The sequence below is a fragment of the Pseudochaenichthys georgianus genome, chromosome 4 (genome assembly GCF_902827115.2).
Source record: "Pseudochaenichthys georgianus chromosome 4, fPseGeo1.2, whole genome shotgun sequence".
Lineage (NCBI taxonomy): Eukaryota > Metazoa > Chordata > Actinopteri > Perciformes > Channichthyidae > Pseudochaenichthys > Pseudochaenichthys georgianus.
This window is the reverse complement of record NC_047506.1, coordinates 18,012,008-18,032,976: the sequence shown is the minus strand read 5'-3', so window position 1 is coordinate 18,032,976 and position 20,969 is coordinate 18,012,008. Positions and strand designations below refer to the sequence as shown.

The window sequence follows — 20,969 nt, the reverse complement described above, 5'->3', positions numbered from 1 at the left end:
GGCTGACGTTAAGGCAAGAAGCAAAGCTGTTTTCCACGACAATGCTTTCAGAGAGGAGAGCTCCAGAGGCTCAAACGGCCCCGAGGCCAGAGCCTCGAGCACTAGGGGCAGGTCCCACTGTGGGGTGGAGGCGTGCACTACTGGGCGCAGCCTCCTGACCCCCTGTAAAAACCGCGACATCAGTGGTTGACTAAAGGCTGACCTGCCGCCAAATCCCTCATGACAGGACGAGATGGCTGCTGCATACACCTTCACTGTTGAATGCGCAAGCCCTCTGTCCACCAGCAACTGTAAGAAGGATAAAATAGAGCCTAACTCACAAAATAGGGGCTCTATTCTCCGCTCCTCACACCATCGCTGGAATCCTAGCCACTTTGGCCTGTAACAGGCTGTGGTGGATCCAGCTGTAGCTGCCTGGATAGACTGAATAACACTATCAGACAATCCACCCTGTCTCAACCTGTCCCTCTCAGGAGCCAAACCTGGAGAGGACGGCCGAGAGTGGGTAACGCCCCGATTGCACCTGCCTCCTGAGACATCGCCCCCAGAACTGGGGAACCGCCCAGGGCTGGCCCAACTTCATCTGTGTCATCTCTGAGTACCACGGCGCCCCACTCTTTCTTCTTCTTTCAAACGTCTGCAGTCTCTCGTGGAATCACTTCCGCTGCTGAAGAGAAAAGGATGATAGTCAGGAGGTGAGGCCTCCTTTTATACGGTGTGATGCGCGCGCATTCAGGTAGGCCCGCCCAGGGCCGGCTACGTCTATAGAAGTCTCAGTGGGAGAATGCTTGCGGGTAAGAGAGCACCCATAGAGTCCAGTAGAGGGCGGAGCCTGTGAGAGATATAACGTATGCACCTATGCCAAAAACGGTTTAAAATCAATATAGGATATTATTGTGTGTGTGTGTGTGTGTGTGTGTGTGTGTGTGTGTGTGTGTGTGTGTGTGTGTGTGTGTGTGTGTGTGTGTGTGTGTGTGTGTGTGTGTGTGTGTGTGTGTGTGTGTGTGTGTGTGTGTGTGTGTGTGTGTGTGTGTGTGTGTGTGTGTGTGTGTGTGTGTGTGTGTGTGTGTGTGTGTGTGTGTGTGTGTGTGTGTGTGTGTGTGTGTGTGTGTGTGTGTGTGTGTGTGTGTGTGTGTGTGTGTGTGTGTGTGTGTGTGTGTGTGTGTGTGTGTGTGTGTGTGTGTGTGTGTGTGTGTGTGTGTGTGTGTGTGTGTGTGTGTGTGTGTGTGTGTGTGTGTGTGTGTGTCAGAGTAAATTATTGTCCATTAGCTTTTTGTTTCTCACTGTTTTGAAATCCAGAATGTTGGTCTTTCTTGCAGAGAGATACACCACAGCTTGTGCCTCTGAGGGAAGTGCATGAAGACAAAGCATATGAAAAAGAAGAAGGACAAACAGATGTTGGGAATAAGATTTCACTTCATAGAGTTTAGTTGTTGGAGAACTTAACACTGTTTTATTCCACATTTCAAATTAAAGCTTTTGGTATACCAGTAATTAACCAACATTCAATTTAACGCTAAACTCTTCAGACCAACCTGATCTCACCAGAATGCGTGACTCCACCACGACTCCTTAACACCGCATTGCGTGGTGGACTCACGAACTTTGTTACATTTACGTGTCGGCACCACGCAAACAAGCCCAATGTAAAGTGAATGAGGCTCCTTTGTCGTGGTGCACACACGCATTTCTACAACGTCCTTCAGGGAGCTTTTATTCTATAAAACGTTTTTAAAATCTACTTTATAGCTTGTAGTAACTCACGGGAGGCTTCTTTTATTTTATTTGTATTCATAATAATTTTTATTTTTCGTCAGAATGTATTATGGTGCATTAGTTACGATTTTTTGTTCTAAAAAACAGTGCATTGTGTGTAATACAACTGGGATTTTTATTAAATTAGTTAGTTTTTAAGGAAGGCCAGAGCTTCAGCTGTGTCCAATAGATTGTTCCCTTTAGTTAACGTTTTTTAAAAGAACATTATATTCCAATTTGATCATGTCCCCTTTATTGTATTACGGAGAGCAATGTGAGCATCCATTCCCATTGGATAACGGAGAATTTTACCTCGGAAGTAAGTATTATCCTTACTGTCGATTGATTTTACAGTCCTATCTGCATTACTGATCAACTCAAAAACACCAGATTATCCTTGTTGATTACACAACATTGATTGGTTTAAGTTGTGTACAATACTTTTGTAATTTTCCCCTTCGATTCGGAGAAACAAAGATTTGTTCAGTTTAGGATGGCCGAAGACACTACACTACCCAGAATCCTCAGCTATTGTTCCGCGTTGCCTCAAGCTCTGTGATTGGTTGACCTCCAACTGCATTCCATATGAAAAAAACGTTTCGTAAAAGATAAATCATACTTTATTCAGCAGTGCTTTCTTTACTCTTTGAAAGTCATCACATGAATGCATTGTAAATAGTACACATCTGTCGTAGTTCTTTCTTTATCTACAGAGATCTGGCCTCAAAATAGACCGGAAACTATTCTTTTACCGTTCTGTTTTAATTTCACAATAAAGTTAGTAGTAATAATTTGTTTTGATATTATTGTTTTTTATTAACTACTTATGTTAAGACTGTGTTGCTGTGGGGTTTTTCCATCGCTTTTGTGTTACAAATATCAAAACAATAACAGAATATATCGGTCGTAAACTAAACCAGAAACAGCAGTATATTTTATTTTGTTAACACTGTAAACTTGACAGCTTTTTAACCCAAACCACCTACTGGTTAAAGCACGTTATTACACGTTTAGAGTAATCTTGAAAAGGGATGTCCAAAATAGCAATTATATACAGTTTTTAATTAACTAATTAATTTGTAGAGAATAACGAGTAATGTATATACTTTATAGGGATCTGTAGACAAATATTTAGTCTTCTCAAGCACCAACAATCATTACATTACATTACATTGCATTTAGCTGACGCTTTTATCCAAAGCGACTTACAATAAGTGCGTTCGACCAACAAATTACAAGCTTGAAGAAAACAGAATCATATAAGTACATCAGGTTTCATAGAGCCAAACATTTCAAGTGCTACTCAACTGGCTTTAGATAAGCCAGTCCTCCAATCAAATATCTCTCCTGATTGTTGGCACTTGACAATCACCTTCCCTGTATTTTACTCAGGTGTAACTAAAGTCTGCTTTAAGGGTTGTTTATATTTCACATCATTAATCAGAATCTGTAAAGTAACTAAAATAAATGTAGTGGAGTAAAAATACCAGGTTAACCTTAAAGAAAGCCCTCATACTGACGCTGTGTACAAGAAGGGGATGAGCAGACTCTATGTTCTGAGGAAGCTGAGATCCGTCCACGTGTGCAGCAAGATGCTGGAGATCTTCTAGTCTGTTGTGGCCAGTGCACTCTTCTTTGCTGCGGTCTGCTGGGGGGGCAGCATCAGAGCCGGTGACACCAGCAGGATCAATAAACTGATCAGGAAAGCTGGGTCTGTCATCGGCATCAAGCTGGACCCCTTTGAAGCTGTGGTGGAGAGGAGGACACTGAACAGGCTGTTGTCCATGATGGATAACCCACCCATCCTCTCCACCTGCAGCTGGACAGTCAACGGAGCTCCTTCTCCAACAGACTGCTGCAGCTCCGCTGTCACAAGGACCGATACAGGAACACATTCCTGCCCACTGCAATAACTCTGTACAATAAATCACCTCTGGCTGGAAGAGAACTCTCTGCTCCATAGTTTCTCTAATACAACATCGCTGTATATTGTACACATATATAATCTGTTCAATATTTGATATTCCATATTCCATTGTCATATATTTTTGAATATGTATATTTGCATATATAATATCTACATGTATATTTTTTATTTCAACACGTAGCCTATATTTTCTATTTTCTTTTTTTTCTATTCTTGTTTGTTTGTAGTTTTGTTTTATTGTAAAATGCCTTGTCTTTTATGCTGCTGCAACAAAAACAATTTCCCAAATTGGGATCAATAAAGTACCATCTTATCTTATCTTATTTTATCTTACATCCGGACTAAAACCACCAGACTCAGGGACAGTTTCATCCCACAGGCCATACAACTATTAAACACCTGAACTTTGAAATAACATCCATAGCATTAATCTGGCTGCTACTTAGAAATGATTTGTTTAATATATCATATTCCAATCCCTTGTATAGACTCTTATTGCACTATTTCACTTTTTACTATTTTACTAATTTTCTTTTTGTATTGACTTGCACTATTTTTTCTGTGTATCTGTTTTATTGTGTTGCACCGTTGGAGGAGCCTGTGACCTAAGGTGGGGGGGGGGGGGGTAGGAGACGTTCGATTCCTGTTTTGAATAGTGTGCCGTCGATGGGTTTCATTCCATTTCAAAATGCTGTTTGTCGCTCAGCGTACACTTCGCGCACTGCCACTCCAACATCCAATCACAGAGGTTGAGGACAAATCACGGGGTTTGTCAAGCAAAGCACATGGTGGAGTCCCAAAAGATAGCTGAGGATTCTGGGTAGTGTAGTGTCTTCGGCCATCCTAAACTGAACACATATTTGTTTCTCCGAATCGAAGGGGAAAAATACAAAAGCATTGTACACAATTTAAACCAATCAATGTTGTGTAATCAACAAGGATAATCTGGTGTTTTTGAGTTGATGAGTAGTGCAGATGGCACTGTAAAATTAATCGACAGTAAGGGGAATACTTACTTCCGGGTGTAAAATCCTCCGTTATCCAATGGGAATGGACGCTCACATTGCTCTCCGTAATACAATAAAGGGGACATGATCAAATAGGAATATAATGTTCTTTTAAAAAACGTTAACTAAAGGGAACAATCTATTGGACACAGCTGAAGCTCTGGCCTTCCTTAAAAACTAACTAATTTAATAAAAATCCCAGTTGTATTACACACAATGCACTGTTTTTTGAGAACAAAAAATCGTAAATAATGCACCATAATACATTCTGACGAAAAATAAAAATTATTATGAATACAAATAAAATAAAAGAAGCCTCCCGCGAGTTACTACAAGCTATAAAGTATATTTTAAAAACGTTTTATAGAATAAAAGCTCCCTGCAGGACGTTGTAGAAATGCGTGTGTGCACCACGACAAAAGAGCCTCATTCACTTTACATTGGGGTTGTTTGCGTGGTGCAGACACGTAAATGTAACAAAGTTCGTGAGTCCACCACGCAATGCAGTGTTAAAGAGTCGTGGTGGAGTCACGCATTCTGGTGAGATCAGGTTGCTTCAGACTTCTTATGTCAGCCCAACATTTGGAGCTTTTTTAATTAAAAATATTGTTATAAAAAAGATGTTCCCTAAAATGGGATTGAATAACAACATCCTTTATTATTGAGTCAAGAAAGGTAAAAGGTGTAAAAGCACCTCCCCCAGGGGTTATTTGAATTCCTCAAATGTTGAAAGGTTTTTTATCAAGACTTTCATTGTGACATGTTCCATATCTTTAGCAATGCACACCTGCACTTCAATGAGTGTTAATGTGGCAGGTGGCCTGGCGTAGACTGTGTATGTCTGCAATACAATTATTTCAACTATTGTTTCAGGTTTAGATGAATTGTTTTTCATGTTATGCATAATGCAAAGGTTTCCTCTTAAATGGTGAGTAAAGGGACATGTTTTATTTTTAAATTAACACGTATGACTCTTGACCTTGCACTACATCAAACTGCCTGCCTGTTATGGCTTCCAACAATAAAACAATGTGTAAAGCTATATATAAAGATTTAAAATTATCTTAAAAAAGTCAACTACTTCATAGATCATTACTCAGTCCACTGCAAACTAGCACCATCATTGTCTATGATATAAGCCGATTTACTTTGTAACAACTGTGAACAACTTTACTACGTCCTGGGGTTACATGAAAGACTTTCTTCTGTTGTAAAATGTTTTTGTGACAGAACATTGTAAATAAAAAAAGGTTTCCTTCAGCTCAACTATATAGTAGTAAACCAGATTGGCTTTATGACTCTCTCTGCCAATGATACCAGCTATTTTCTACACATTTTCTACTGATCTTGAAATCACCTCAAAAGGGTGTTTTCTTTCCTGTTGATGTTTGAGATTCACTGTGCAGCATTTGTCACAAGGCCTTTTTCACAATCATTTACTGAAAGTGTAAAGTTTCTGTGCTCATTGGAAATCGGATTTGAAGGGGAGGTTAGGTCGTTTGGAGCTAATCCTGGTCCAATTGGCAATTTATGCGTGATGCGATAACTCCATTCTGCCAGTACATAGTTTCTAGCAGAACATCTTTACGAATGAACAGAATATGCATACCGGTACACAAAGATACTGAAGTTTATTAAGACGTATAAGATATTATATATATATATATAACATCTTATACGGATTAAAAAATGTATATCGTTTGACAGCCCTAATATATATATAGTATGTATGACACAATGTCCTGTCTGTCTTATGCGGATTTCTGTCGTTTAAATCTTTCCTTCTCTTGAACTGTGTCATGTTCTTGTTTTCTTTTCTTTACTGCAGACAGTAAAGCCATCATTAATCCAAGCATTCATGCTTTCAACAAATATAAAATATTATAACATATAGTTAGTTCAAAAATCTCCTAAATCCAAGAAGGGTTTTTATAGCAAGATTGTTTTACCGACTTTAATCTAAATATGTAAATTATTTGAGAATTGTGTCATGGTTTTTACTGCATAATTAACATTCCACTGATATATGATTAGAATAACTTTTTAATAATGCTTTTTTTTAATGGGGGTTACTGTCAAAATAGGTAGAGAGTCATGTAGTCTTATGACAGTGTATTTCCAACTGATATATTTGGGTCATTCTACATAAAAGGTGGAAGTGCTGTCACTTACTTTTGCAGACACAACAAAATACATGACGTTGACCTAATACTCACATTCATTATATATGTTGAATAAATAGAGATTGTCTTTGCAATGGTTCTAAATTATGGAAGTGGAGCCTATAGTTATAATTTAAAAGATTTTTCTTTCAATAAATAAATCTAATTTATATTTACATAACATTACAAGCATTAAATATAACACTGAAATGGTAAAAAAAACGCAAATTATTATTAATAATATCAAATGTCAGTCACACAAAATTACGTCATTGGTGTTACTGCTACACAAAACGCTTTTATTTTGAAATATTGTACTGTCTCTGAAGTGCCTCCTGTAACAAGAGATCATTTGAGGCAGTGCAGTGGACAAAGACATAAGGAAAGTCAGATACTTCTTACTTTGTTTGTTAAAGGTGTGATTTTATCTTCAAATTGTACGTGTCTTTGCGTCTTTCAAGTCTGTCATTAGTGTTACTCATTGCATAGCCCAAGAGGTGAACATTTGAATGGGAAAATGTATTGTATTGAAGAGTTAAACGATTTTGATATTGACTGAAGCCATATTTGGTCTGACGGCAGCCATTTTGTTAAAATGGTAGTGTTTTCTCCAAATTGTCACTGGTGTTACTCTTCTTCCTGGTAACACGTAACACCAGTGACATTCCTATGTAAATAAGCATTGTATAAAGTATAAAAATAATTTAAAAAATGAAAATACTTTAAGCTCTACTTGTTGTGGATTCATCAAGTTAAGAGTTAGTTATTGCTATTTAACAGGTTTTAGATGTTTTTAGAAGGAATATATTTCAGCAGATTTGTATCACCCAGATTCCACCTTTTCTGTAGAATGAACCATTTACATTATTTGTATTTTATTAATTTCCTTTCTAAGCAGTAGGCCTAATACATATTTTTGGTGATGAAAAGATGGAAACGTTCCTTAACAGAGATACATGCCGACAATAATTACAAAAGCACTTCATATCGCATGACGTTAATTTATTGCATTTTCTTTATCTTTCACCCATTCTCACTGTACAAAAGTAAGCATAACATTTCCAGACACTCCTTCTTTCAGAATAAACTGGTACGCCAAAATGAAAGTCTATCATTCTTGTTGTGGGATTGTGCTTCAGTGCACATCGGTCCTGAATCCCTCAAACATCTCTATGTTTCTCTGCTTGTCTTCTGCCCGGTTCTTCACCACTCCTCTGCGACCCTGTTCGAGTCCTCGTCCGCTACCGCACAGTCCAGACGCTGAACACCGGGAAGTGCCAGGTCCCTTTCGTTAAGCTTCTCCAGAAACGAGGATAGCAGCCTTTTGTTTAAATGGTCAGTCAGGGTCCTTTCTTCTTCGACCCGCTCCTCGTCGTCATTTCCCCCCGACTCCGCTTCCTCCGCCTCGGTGTCGGCGCCGAACTGCGGAGGAGCCGCCCGGTGGTTCAAGGACAAGCCGTCCGACTGCTCGCCCTCCCCGGACTGCTGCTCCGTCCAGCCCCCGGAGTCCGCCCCAGATTCAGTCTCCATCCGTGATATTAAAGTGGTTTGCAGGGCGGCATTCTCCAGCTCTTTAAGGCGTTTACTGTGGAGGCCGCAGGCAGCAGGAGAATCATTTCCAGTGTTGTTGTTGTGAGGTGGCTCACCAGTTTGCTCCATCATGCTCTGCGTCAGGAGTGCAGCCCATTGAAATGAAAGGCTTCTGTGGCGCAGACTGGGATGTGTCGCCCCCCGGCGGCCATCCGTAATGCACACTTCAGCCAGTGGAAGAAAGTTGCAGTAAAGTATTCATTTACTCAGTCAAATGTAGCAATACTACAATGTCAACAAAAAGCAATACATTTGTAAATCATGCATCCACAAAATTACGATTAAGTAATCTACGTTTATTTTTTCATCAGTGTTATGTTGACTTGTTATGTTTAGCTACCTTGGAAGAGACTACTTACAACACACTTTACAACAACTGAAAACCCACAAGAACAACACAGCTCAGTGCACCCAATGCATTTTTTTGTTGGAAAATTTAATTCAAAATAAATGGTCAATTAAAGTCGGTTAAACCATCCATAAATATACCCATATAATCGTATGAATTGAAATGTACCTGAGGACCTATAATAAAAAGGTCATCGCTAGTCTTTTTGAACGCGTTGAGCTTCCGTTGGTCGGTTTCCATAGAGACCATCTATAGTTGGGGCGAATGAACAGCTAGCTCCAGCGACAGGTAACAAACATTATTCGAATTCTAAAAAACATAACATTATGCTAAGTTTGTTAGCATGTCAACCAGGCTGTTCAGAAAAAGTGTGTCTTGTTTCCGGCTGACGTGCTGCTAACCACCGCGGTGACACCGATCGTTAGCTGTTTGCTAAATAGCTACAACCTAGCCACAATATTCCTAATAGAGGATTTACAACGCTGCTATAGGGCTGTTCAACTGAGGATACATTCACACAGTTGCTTTGTTACTAATGAAATATACACTATCTAACATTGATATGCCTGTAAACGTTAACTCCTTAAGGATTCTGTTCAATCATAATGCTTTTTGTTTAGCTTCCACCACCTTAACATTTCGATGGAAGTCAGGATTTACAATTGAATGTACGTTTTCTCGATCGACTCTGAGACAGTCCTGAGTGCAGTCCTCACCTTGGTTGTCTGTAAACACATCCTCTGCTACGAGAGCATCATCTGCTGTGAAGGAGCTGGCAGGTCAAAATGTCATTTAGAGACTTAAGAAGTAAGTGACTGTAGGAAATTATTATTATCTCTTAGCTAAAAACATGTGTTTTGTGACTATTAATTGGAGTTTCATGACATTTGACAGATTTCACAGAAATGATGAGGGCCTTGGGCTATCCGCGGTTGATATCCATGGAAAACTTCAGAACTCCAAATTTCACTTTAGTGGCTGAAATACTAATATGGCTTGTAAAGAGGTATGCTCAAAATACACACCTTCTACATTTTTCAAGATTTTCTTTTTTATTTGAAATAATATTATTTGTTTCTGTACATGATTGCACACTATTTCCTGTTAATAAAATGTAAAGTTGTCATTTGTAATATGTATCTCAGTACAATGTAGTTAAAACATTAACTAACACTGGTTTGGTTCATGGTTTAGATTGGATATTGGTTTGTCACTTAGATCAGCCTAAACTTTGTATTGAAATACTGTGATTTTTTCTTTTTATCCCTATCCCTTTTTCATTTCACATAGATATGAGCCTCAGATGGATATTCCTACTGATGTAGATACAGAGTCAGACAGAATATTCTTCATCAAGGCGGTGGCCCAGTTTATGGTGAGCTATTTTCTTAAGCTTATACAGAATGAACAGATTACTCTTAGCTATTGAAGGTCTGCTGATTGTCAGTCAGTCAGTCTTAACCAGTGTCTCACATGGTTGCAGGCAACTAAGGCTCACATCAAGTTGAACACCAAACGCCTCTATCAGGCTGATGGCTACGCAGTGAAAGAGATGCTGAAGATCACCTCAGTGCTGTACAGCGCTATGAAGACCAAACAGATGGCCCTGGGAGAGCAAACCGAGGAGGAGAACAGCAAATTCAAGTTCGACCTCGGCTCACGGGTAAGATTTGCTCTTCTTTTATGTTTAAGCTATGTCGCTTTATCCTTAGCTGTTTCTTATCTTAACAACTAAGCTATCAGCTCTAATAAACAATAAAACCTTTGTGACATTTAAAGGTGGGGTAGGTAATTTTGGAGAAACCAGCTCGAGTGCGCTAGAATTTGAAAATACACAACCGGAAAAAATCTGCCACTTCCTTACAGAGCCCCTCCTCCAACACACACGAACGCGCACATGACCAATGAGGGGACGAGATAAGTTTGTGCACAGAAGGAAGGCTGACAGGCAGGTAGGCCATCCAGTTATTTTAGCCGGGCCGGCTCAGATGATTGGTCGTGCTTTTTACAGTACTACGGCTTCCACAGATGACATTCTTTTATGGATTTTTTGTCAAAGCACTTCAGATATTCATTGCTATCGGGATGTTAAGCGCATTCTATGGAATATAACAAAAAGTGTATCTCGAGCCGGTTTCTCAAACTTACCTACCTCACCTTTAAGTTGAGCCCAAATGCCATATATTGTTGAAATTAGCAGACTGTGGCCTGAATTCATATTTTTATACATTTTTCTTGTATAACTTGACTTGAACACCATCTATATCGAGTCGGTCCCCGTAAATCTGACCCACATGCATGTCAAATCCCAGACTTTAAACTGTGCTATTTAATATCTTTCAGTTTTCTTTGTAAACAACGGTGGAAAGATAGGGTTTTTTTCATCTTTCTATTCCCTTCCTGATTGCTGTCTCCCTCCTGTTTTCAAAATATAATTTATCAAATTGGTGGTTGAGGAGAAAACCTTACGTTGCTGTTAAGCCCTCACCCTCTCTTCACTTAAGATTTCAGATCTTAAAGCGGCTCGGCAGTTGGCATCCGATGTCACATCTAAAGGAGCATCTCTGTATGATTTACTGGGAAAAGAAGTGGATTTAAGGGTAAGAGATCTGTGACAGTGAAAACAATGATGGGGCTTCTTCTTTTTTACATTCGACATACAGTTAGAAGTCCACATTTTTTGTCAGTTTATTGAACATGTCAGAAACAAAAACATACAACAATAATATATATAATATATTCTCTTTTTTTTTCTTTTTTTTCTCACTCAAATTAATAATTATAACAAAGTACCAAAAATAACAAAAAAACAAAAAAAAAATCTCAAATAGTCTCTGTCATGTTCAACAGGGGCAAGAAGAAGCTTAAAAAAAACTTTTCTGGTCCTACCCCCTCTAGCATATATTTTTCTTATAAATAAAACATTAGGTCATCGTCATCAGCGACATGTTTGTCTTGTTAGTTTTCAGTGCATTCCAAGCAACAAAGTGATATATTTTTCTGAAAAGGCATTACACATGTTAAAGATAATTATTTCATTCCTTTTGGTATTGATACAATTGTACCACAGTCTATTTAAAAGGACTACATTTTTTAAAGTGATGCAGGATATTACTATGCTGTCTTTTTTTCTTAATGTTCCCACAGGAAATGAGAACTGCGGCTATCGCCAGACCTCTGGAAATCAATGAGACTGAAAAGGCCCTGAGAGCTGCCATCAAGGAAGTTTTGGTAAGTCTTCATCCTGACAATCCTCATTTTAAAACTCACACAAGGACCTGTTTTTACCAAGGAAATGGCACTGAATCGGCCACAATGCTCTTATTTTCATGAATCAGGAAAGTGTGGAGAAGACCAAAGACATGCTGAGTAATGTTGTTTCTGATGAAACCAGTCTGGACGCTAAGATAGAAAAAAAGAACCAGGAGCTGGAGAGGAATCGGAAAAGGCTCCAGACACTGCAGAGTGTCAGGTAAGTTCATAACCCGACAGTTAGCAAATAGGCGTAATGACAGGAATGATTATAAGCAAATTAAATGGAGTTAATGGGGGTGTAACCTTTTATTTTGAGTGCCATTATTTGCACTCTTTGCTCAAAATGTTTGCCATTCAGGTTGTGCTATAGCTAAATTCAAATGGTATTGTTGTGTCTTTTAACAACACATTGATTGAAAAGTAACGGTGTCTACACCGTTATAATTGCTTGTTTTAAAACATAAATAATTTTTTCAGGCCAGCCTTCATGGATGAATATGAAAAGATTGAGGAAGATCTGCAGAAGCAATATGAAACCTTTGTGGAGAAGTTCAGGAACCTTTGCTTCCTGGAGTCTCAGCTGGATGAATACCATAGGCTGGAGCAGGAGAGGTTTGAGGTGTGTGTGGATGATATGTTCAACAATGACTCTAAAACACTGGCCATCCTCCTTGTCTTTATTCCCCTAGGAGTGACTCATCTAGCACTTCTCTTAAACTATATTTGTTCTAACCTGTGGTGATGAGAAATAACACAAGACAATTTTTCACACTAACTTCTAGCTCAAATTCAGTGGATGGAGGAGAATAGTACGGAGCCCCCTAGGGGACATGGAGAAGAAAAAAAGTATTATTTGAAAAAAAGTTCTCGCAATACTTTTGCGAGATCTCGCAAAACCCTGTTGCAGTTTGTAGACGGTCCCTAAGCACTCCTCTCCCTCCTCCAGCTGCAGATTGTGACCAATTCTTGATGTTTAGCTCGGATGACGGCGCGTATCGAACTGTTCTGATAAAAACGACTGTAGCTCGTTGTCTACCTTGCTATGATTGTATAGTCATGTTGTTTGTATTTTTACAACGTTATGTTCATGAGCTATTGATCCGCGAAATTCGAATCTGTCAATAACTCAGCTCAGAGGGACGTGCATGTCCCCTCGCTCTGAGTGTTCTCTTGAGGTGTCTTCACTTATGTGAAACCCTTTATATATACAGTCTATGTGTGAAACCCGTGCCTATTGCCAAGCACTGATGTTATATCTTTATATTTAAGGCCAAGCTCAAAGTAAAATCGATGAACCGCTCCATTGTTGTGGTTTCTGTGTTGCCGTAGCGGCCGAACTGACCAGGAAGTACATTGAGCTAAATGCAAAGTTTTGCAAAGGGGTTTTGCGATATCTCGCACATTTTTTTTTTTCAAATTATTTTGTTTCTTCTCCATGTCCCCTAGGGGGCTCCATAGAATAGAGACTTGCATTAAGACCGTCCCTCTTTATTTTGGCTTTAATATAAGTGTTTGTCCCATTTCATTTCACTGCAGGAGGCCGAAAACACAATGAGGATGATGCAGAACGTGTTGAGGGAGGAGGAGGAGAGGGACCTGACGAAGAGCTCCTGTGAGATAATAACCTATCATGCAACCAAAACAATAGCCTCAAAATCTCCACCTCTTATATGAACTCACACACTTATCCCATGATATGTGTTTTCCGAAGTAAAAGATGAGGATTCTGACATGGACGTGCCAGAAGACGAAGGCTCGGACAGCGACATGGAAGAATGTCGACCTTCTAAGCCACGGCCGACACGAAACGGCATCACGACAGGTCAGCGGATAAAGCCTAGCCATGTAGTTACAAGAACTGGGCCTTTTGGTTATTATATGCATTATTTCCCTGTTCTATGATTCAGATTGATTTTATATCTCTATTAAAACTCATCATCAAACCTGTTGCCTATTTTTCCACCACAGGAAGAGCAGCGCGATTCGTCGGTAACATGCAGGGGGGTGATAGTGATGAGGTTAGTACTGTTGAAGCAACATCAATACAATATTTATTTTTCTTCTTAAATGAATCCTGATGTTGCAAGCATGTCTTAAATATCATTGAATAATTGTGTTTTTATTTGAATAGCGATGGCTCTGAATATCACCCAGTGCTGTCTGTTTTGTCCTCTTTAACCAAATATCCTGTGTACCAGCTCTGATCAGTTTCACGTCCCTTTGGGTTTTAATTTTATATTCTGTTCAGTATCTTATTTTTCTCTGCCATTCGCTTTTATTTTTAAAAAGCCCTCCTTAGCTGTTTCCAGAAGGTCAATCCCTCGTGCCAAAAAACAACTGAGAGGAAAGGTTTGTGCAGGACGGGGATCTACTGTGGTTTACTCCTTGTTCCTCTGTTTGTTTAAAGGGAAAATCCATTCTCAAATGAACTGATGCATTGGGATTGTTTATACGATCAAATCCGTCCCATGGCTTACTTGTTGGTAAGAAATTGGTATTTTTTCATATTGGTGCAGATTATTTTTAACATTATTGAAGTTTTGGAAATGGATTTTGACTTTAAATGAGGTTTAGCTGGTCCCCAATAGTTATCTGGCTCTAGGTGGACAATTCACTATTAAATCACTTAGTTCCTTGGTATGTTTTCACTACAGCCAAAGAGGTGTATCTGGTTAGATCTGTCTGGTTCAGTGTGTAGTTAAATTAGAAATATGTCCATCCCTTTATAGTTCCAGATTATATATTGAATAACTATCCAGTAATCATTTTCTGGACTCTAAAAACTTTGATATTTTAGTAACTTGCCTGCCCTACTGTTTCAGACTGAAGACAGCGAGATTGATGTGGATGATGAGGAAGATGATGAAGGTGAGGAAGAGGAGAGCAAGGATTTGGAGGACGACAGTCTCGAGGGCCCAGTGTCCAGGGGTGTGCGCCCCTCAAAGGGGGTGATAAGACCACCTCTGCTGGAGGAGAGCGATAATGATTTCTGAATAATTAAAGAAGAGATCCAGCTGTTTCTGCTTTTCCGTTCAGATAAACCATTTATTCGAGAGAGATGTGCATTATTTATTATGTTCAATCATGTTGTTTTTGCAACTATAGTTCATATTTTTGAAATATTTGTGTAAACTGTATTCCTTAATAAAAATATAAAAAATGTATTATCTCTTTCACCTGACTTGATTATGAAAGCAGAATAAAATACCTTTTGTTTAAGAATCAGTCATATATTGAAGATCAGTATTTTGGTTTTGGGAAATGTTGGTTTAATCGGTATTAATTTGAGAGGAAAATATGTTTTACAATTATGCTGTAGGCTTTATTATTTTTTATTTGGCACCAATAATGCCTTGTTATATTTTACTTATGTAATTTAATATTCCTAATGGGAAGAAATTCACATTTTTGACAGAGATCCACATTTTACACTTTATACCTAAGTAGTTTATTTATTGAAAAGCTATCCTAGAAGTAAAAAACATTACAATGTAAAATAGTGCAGTAAACATGTATTTGTTCTCAAAAAATTGTGGTTTCACCTCTTTATTGTGAATCATCAGCATCTTTGGTATTCTTATTATACATCCGTGTATGTAATGTAACCATAGGAGACACTACGTCATCAGAGTGCGTGCAGGTTTCAGAAAGGAGGTGGCATATGCCTCTTCAAAACAACAGACAACTACCGTCTACTTACAACCTGTTTTTCATCTCATACTGGTATGAAAGCGTGATTATATATAAGTGTATTGTAATCATCATCATGTCAACTTAAGCTTGACTACATTTATTGAGTGAATGGCCGGCTCATTGACAAACAAACATGGCTTGTTTTTAGGCTAACATCAGCTAGCTATCGCTAACTAGCGAAGGCTACACTAACAAAAACACTGCTGTCATTGTGTCATTTTAGAGAGTTTAAGTATGGCTTTGTTAACCTTCTCCAACTGTTCTGTATTGTGTTTGCGAACCCATGTTTTCAAACTGAGGTCTAGATAGGGAAGTCATCTAACAGGGCTAATGGTGGTCTTCCGTTAACTTACGTTATTGCAACGTAATTTGTTTTAATTTAATGTAGAATACGTTAGAATACTAACTTGCCCTACAATGTTACATATCTATTTTAGAAGAGCTGTTTCAGATTACACATAATATAAAATACTGCATGCTAAAACAGTCATTGTTGGGTTGTAATATATAAGGGATAACACCAAAAAGACAAGCACAAATATATAATGTAAGATAAGATACGTTATTGGTCCCAATTTGAGAATGATTTTCATTACAGCAGCATGTAAACAAGGCATTGCACACAATGTGTGAATGAAAAGGAGTACAAAACACATAGACATAAACATAAAATAAAAACATCTCAAATTAAACATAAAAACAGATCTTTAAAGTAAAATCTATACATAATGACAATCGAAGATATATATCTGAAGACTATCTGTCAAATATACACTATGAAGGGCCAATAGCAGCTAATGTAGAGTATGTTTTGAATCATTGTAGCTGAACCTGGCTATATGAGTACTGATCATCAGCTTTAAAAATAACCTGTTAATCAAACTCTTCTGTTCTTTTCCTTGGCTGTCAGCTGAAGAGCAGCTGTTGGGATGCCAAAGAAGTTCCAGGGTGAGAACTCCAAGGCGGCCACAGCTAAAGCCCGCAAGGCTGAGGCCAAGGCAGTGGCAGACGCCGACAAGAAGAAGCAGGAAGAGGATGCTTTGTGGCAGGAGACAGACAAACTTGTTCTGAAAAAAGGGCAGAGAAAGGTGAACTATCTCATCTGTTTAATTTTCAGTAGTTATGACAGTTTGTCACCACGATACTTCTTGGATGATGTGCATATAGTCCGTTTACTTTAAGCTGAAGTTGAAACATCGGATGGGACTACATCTTCGTTATCCTCAGTGGGACATTGTTTTGTTGCATTACCAAGCAGTTACAGATCACAAACCGTAACGAAGGAGCAATATTGTAAATGTACCATAATTAGCATACAACAATTACAGCTTGTTCTATGTATATCTTGTGCAGCCAGACAGCCTCGTCACAACATTACGCATATTTATGATTGCTTTAAGAAGAAGGGGAACCTTTTTTTGCAATATGTACTGTACTGGACATACTGTAGCTATCACTGCCTTACTTCACTCAACTCTACATATTTCCAATGAAATGCACCCTCATAGTATTAGGGTGATTGCTTTATTTATTTGATTGAATGATAAATGTCATGGGGAATCAGTAAAGCTTGTTTAATAGTTAAGTGATCAAAATATATGTAGTGGGTAGGTAGTCTAAGGAGACAGCTTCCTGTCATTGCAGGATGACAAGGAGAAGAAGAGGCTCGAGCTCCTGGAGAGGAAAAAGGAAAACCAACGTCTTCTCGATGAGGAGACCTCCACCATAAAAGGCAAAGCCCTGAGGGAGGCAAGCGAAAGAGTAACTCGTGCCGAGATTGAGGAGGTGCTTCAGAACGAGCTACAGCAACTGAAGGAGCAAGAGCTCAAGCCAAAAGGTACATTTCAGGGTTAAACTGACCTCAGAAGTGTGCTGGTTAGTATAAAGAGGAAACACGAGTTAAGACACAATCCAGCAGCATTGGATGTTATGAAGATAAAACCAGTACATTCTCTTGATCATCAAATACCATGTCTTCCTACAGAAAAGAGCCACCTGGATACTCCACTGGAAGAGAATGTGAACAGGATTATCCCAGAGGAAGGAACCGTGGAAGCCCGATCAATAGAAGATGCCATCGCTGTGCTCAGGTACCATTTGTACTGTGTGGGACATCATTTTGTTACTAACGCAGCGTCCACACGGCGGCATGCGTTGAAGTTTGCCAGTGGGCGACGGCGTGTCTGAAACTCGACCAACAACCAATCACATTAATCTCCCGCCCCGGACACACAAGCACACGGTTTGATTGGCTAGAGCTTGTACTGGCATATGATTTCCGTCAAAGCTTCACAAGTTGAACATGCAGTTAGGCAAAGCATGACGTCACCCCATTCAAAGTGATTGGGCAGAAGCGTTGAAGCTTCAACGCACGCCGCCGTGTGGACGGGCCGTTATGGTGCTCTGATCTCCACTGATGGTTATTGGCCAACATCCATTCTAAATGGTGTTGTCCCTGACCCAAACATCACCGTGTTGGAAACCTGTCAATCACAAGGTTGCCACGGTCCAAAGCATACATTGTTTTATAGTCTATATTAATCAGACCATTATTTAAGAAATGAAGACTTGAAACTTGGATTGAGACCAAAAAAAAAAAAACGAATCTGAAAAATATGAGAAGAAGGAGAATATATACAATCAGACTTATTTTTGAAACCGGTGAATTCATATACAGCTAAATATAAGATATCATTTAGGTTGAAGGCATTCTCGCATTGGTTTAATTTTTCGGACTTGAAGGTTGTCACTTTGGGAAGATCCACATAGAAACACACAAATCGCGCACACTTGTATACACACACAAACAAGAGCATGGGATCAAAATCACTTCTTGACCGACAGAGATTCGCTTCAAAAGTCCCGGTGATTGGATCAGACGATAAGCTGCAAAACAAGACTATCCTTACTGATTGTTTTGTTGTTGATTTGCCATAATTAAATTCTCTTTTTCCATCTCCAGCACCGGGCCAGATGACACCGACCACCACCCGGAGCGCAGGATGAAAGCAGCGTTTGCCGCCTATGAGGAGGTCAACATGCCCCGCCTAAAACAGGAGAACCCCAACATGAGGCTGTCGCAGCTGAAGCAACAGCTAAAGAAGGAGTGGATGAAATCACCAGATAACCCCCTGAACCAACGCTTTGCCAACTACAACACAAAGTGAATGCACTCCCCTCCCAATAGCCCCTTTGAAAACTGTCTGCCTAATGCTCATAGGAGAGACTGCCATTGAAAAAAATCTAATAATTCATTCTAATAATTTCATTTAAAAATGTGTGTCGCTGATGAGAGCTTCACCGTTTTCCACCAAGAAACAACTTTCCAATGCCAGGTGACTCGGCTTGGTTTGTTTAATTCACAATGAGTCTAATGTGTCACTTCAGCATCCATTTCATTTAATTACATACTTTTTTTTTTAGCACTTCTTGAGAGGTGGGAAGCCAGATGATTTGAAAGTAACTTATTAAAGTTCAACACTCTATGGAAAATATCTCTTGTCGCTTTTCAATGCAAGACTTCTCCTTATTTGTTGTAAGTAGGTGCACTTACCGAGGCACACACTGATGTCAAAAATGTGTTCTATCTGCTGCTGTTGTGCATTGCTTATTCTGGGTTACACTTTACCACCTACATAAGGAGAAAGTTGACTATAATTGTGTGTCCAGGGTAGTGCTCACCATTCACCAGCAACATTGGGGGCTTCAAAATAGATATGGCTGCAAATGACTTTTTTCTGTGCTTTTAGTTAAATTAAAGTGAATAAACAGTTTCTTTAAAGGAGTTGTTTTTTTGAGTAAATACTAAAACATTTTAACATTGAAAATTGAAGTGACTGTCACAAGGCAAGGCAAGGCAAGTTTATTTATATAGCACTTTTCAACACAAGGCAATTCAAAGTGCTTTACAAAAAAGTGAAAGACATTAAGAAAATGGCATTTAAAATCAGTCATTAAAAAGAAAAGATATTAAAAGAAAAAATACATGGATAAAAGTTACAATGCAGTTTAAGATGTGAATAGTTCAATTAAAAGCAGAGACAAAAAGAAAAGTCCTCAGCCTGGATTTAAAAGTAGTCAGAGTTGCAGCGGACCTGCAGGTTTCTGGGAGTTGGTTCCAGATATTTGGAGCATAAGAACTGAACGCTGCTTTACCATGTTTAGTTCTGACTCTGGGGACAGAAAGCTGACCAGTCCCTGAAGACCTGAGAGATCTGGATGGTTCATAATTTAGCAGGAGGTCAGTAATGTATTTTGGTCCTAAACCATTCAGTGCTTTATAAACCAGCAGCAGTATTTTGAAATCTATTCTTTGACACACAGGAAGCCAGTGTAAGGACTTCAGAACAGGAGTGATGTGATCCACTTTCTTTGTGTTAGTGAGGACTCGAGCAGCAGCGTTCTAATAGATTTGTTAGTGAGACCTGTAAAGACAGCATTACAGTAGTCCAGTCTACTGAAGATAAAAGCATGGACAAGTTTTTCCAAATCCTGCTGTGACATTAGTCTTTTAATCCTAGATATGTTCTTTAGGTGATAGTAGGCTGATTTAGTAACTGTTTTAATGTGACTGTTGAAACTCAGGTCAGAGTCCATGACTACACCTAGATTTCTGGCTTTATCTGTTGTTTTGAACATTGCAGACTGAAGCTCAGCGCTAACTTTTAAACGTTCTGCCTTGGCTCCAATTACCTCAGTTTTATCTTTGTTTACAAGATCACAAGTGGATTATGAGCCATTACGAGTCTGAACAAAATACACATAGAATAACAAGATACCTGCAATGTGTTGACACTTTTAGGCATACAACAACAATGGCCAACGCTGTCACATTTAATCGAAGAAATGGCTGGATAGCCAAGTTAGTTACAAGTGCTTTTGTCTCATTACCTTAAGTGCAAATGGCATGTTTTCACACAAGTAGAAATTGTTCACTGGCTAGCCTCGTCAAAGCCTGGTATGATCTTGAGCCTTTATCCTGTTAATATCAAATATATGGCACTGTTAAGTCAACAAAATCATATTTCTTACCCATTTTCATGCCCCTGACAGTGGCTGAATTTGGCCCCCCTTATCTCCAATAGCAGACGCTTTTACCTTTAGCCAGCAGTGACTTTAAATATCACATTATTGTAATTTGATGGTGACTGCTGAAAAAGCACAGCTGTGTTAAGTGTGGGCTCAAACAAAACCAACAACTTAAATGAAGTTAACTGCAACAACACAATTAT

At 39.0% G+C, this 20,969-nt stretch overlaps 3 protein-coding genes across 7 annotated transcripts in view; all 3 read left to right on the top strand.

Moving 5' to 3' along the window:
• slc5a5 (solute carrier family 5 member 5) overlaps positions 1–4,599 on the top strand; it is a 72,498-nt gene extending 67,899 nt beyond the window's left edge. For all 3 annotated transcript variants that reach the window (XM_034082043.2, XM_034082042.2, XM_034082044.2), the window contains one exon: positions 1,320–4,599. In XM_034082043.2, the coding sequence (XP_033937934.1) occupies positions 1,320–1,430 (111 nt within the window). In that variant the 3' untranslated portion in view covers positions 1,431–4,599. The remainder of the gene's footprint in view (positions 1–1,319) is intronic.
• Positions 4,600–8,559: 3,960 nt separating this feature from the next.
• cluap1 (clusterin associated protein 1) lies at positions 8,560–15,195 on the top strand. 3 transcript variants are annotated; one of them, XM_034081823.2, is made up of 13 exons: positions 8,560–8,630; positions 9,411–9,597; positions 9,685–9,796; positions 10,081–10,165; positions 10,274–10,453; positions 11,295–11,390; positions 11,938–12,021; positions 12,129–12,262; positions 12,523–12,664; positions 13,582–13,657; positions 13,757–13,867; positions 14,014–14,063; positions 14,868–15,195. In XM_034081823.2, the coding sequence occupies exons 2-13, from the start codon at positions 9,576–9,578 to the stop codon at positions 15,036–15,038; spliced, it is 1,263 nt and encodes a 420-aa protein (XP_033937714.1). In that variant the 5' UTR covers positions 8,560–8,630; positions 9,411–9,575; the 3' UTR covers positions 15,039–15,195. The 3 variants fall into 3 exon arrangements, with proteins under 3 accessions (XP_033937714.1, XP_033937715.1, XP_033937713.1); XM_034081824.2 differs by lacking the exon at positions 8,560–8,630 and adding an exon at positions 8,661–9,078 and having other exon boundaries at positions 9,488–9,597; XM_034081822.2 differs by lacking the exon at positions 8,560–8,630 and adding an exon at positions 8,661–9,078.
• A 476-nt stretch (positions 15,196–15,671) lies between these two features.
• ccdc124 (coiled-coil domain containing 124) lies at positions 15,672–19,230 on the top strand. The gene is made up of 5 exons (XM_034081084.1): positions 15,672–15,768; positions 16,649–16,826; positions 17,383–17,575; positions 17,723–17,828; positions 18,701–19,230. The coding sequence occupies exons 2-5, from the start codon at positions 16,668–16,670 to the stop codon at positions 18,903–18,905; spliced, it is 663 nt and encodes a 220-aa protein (XP_033936975.1). The 5' UTR covers positions 15,672–15,768; positions 16,649–16,667; the 3' UTR covers positions 18,906–19,230.
• The last annotated feature ends 1,739 nt before the right edge of the window (positions 19,231–20,969 follow it).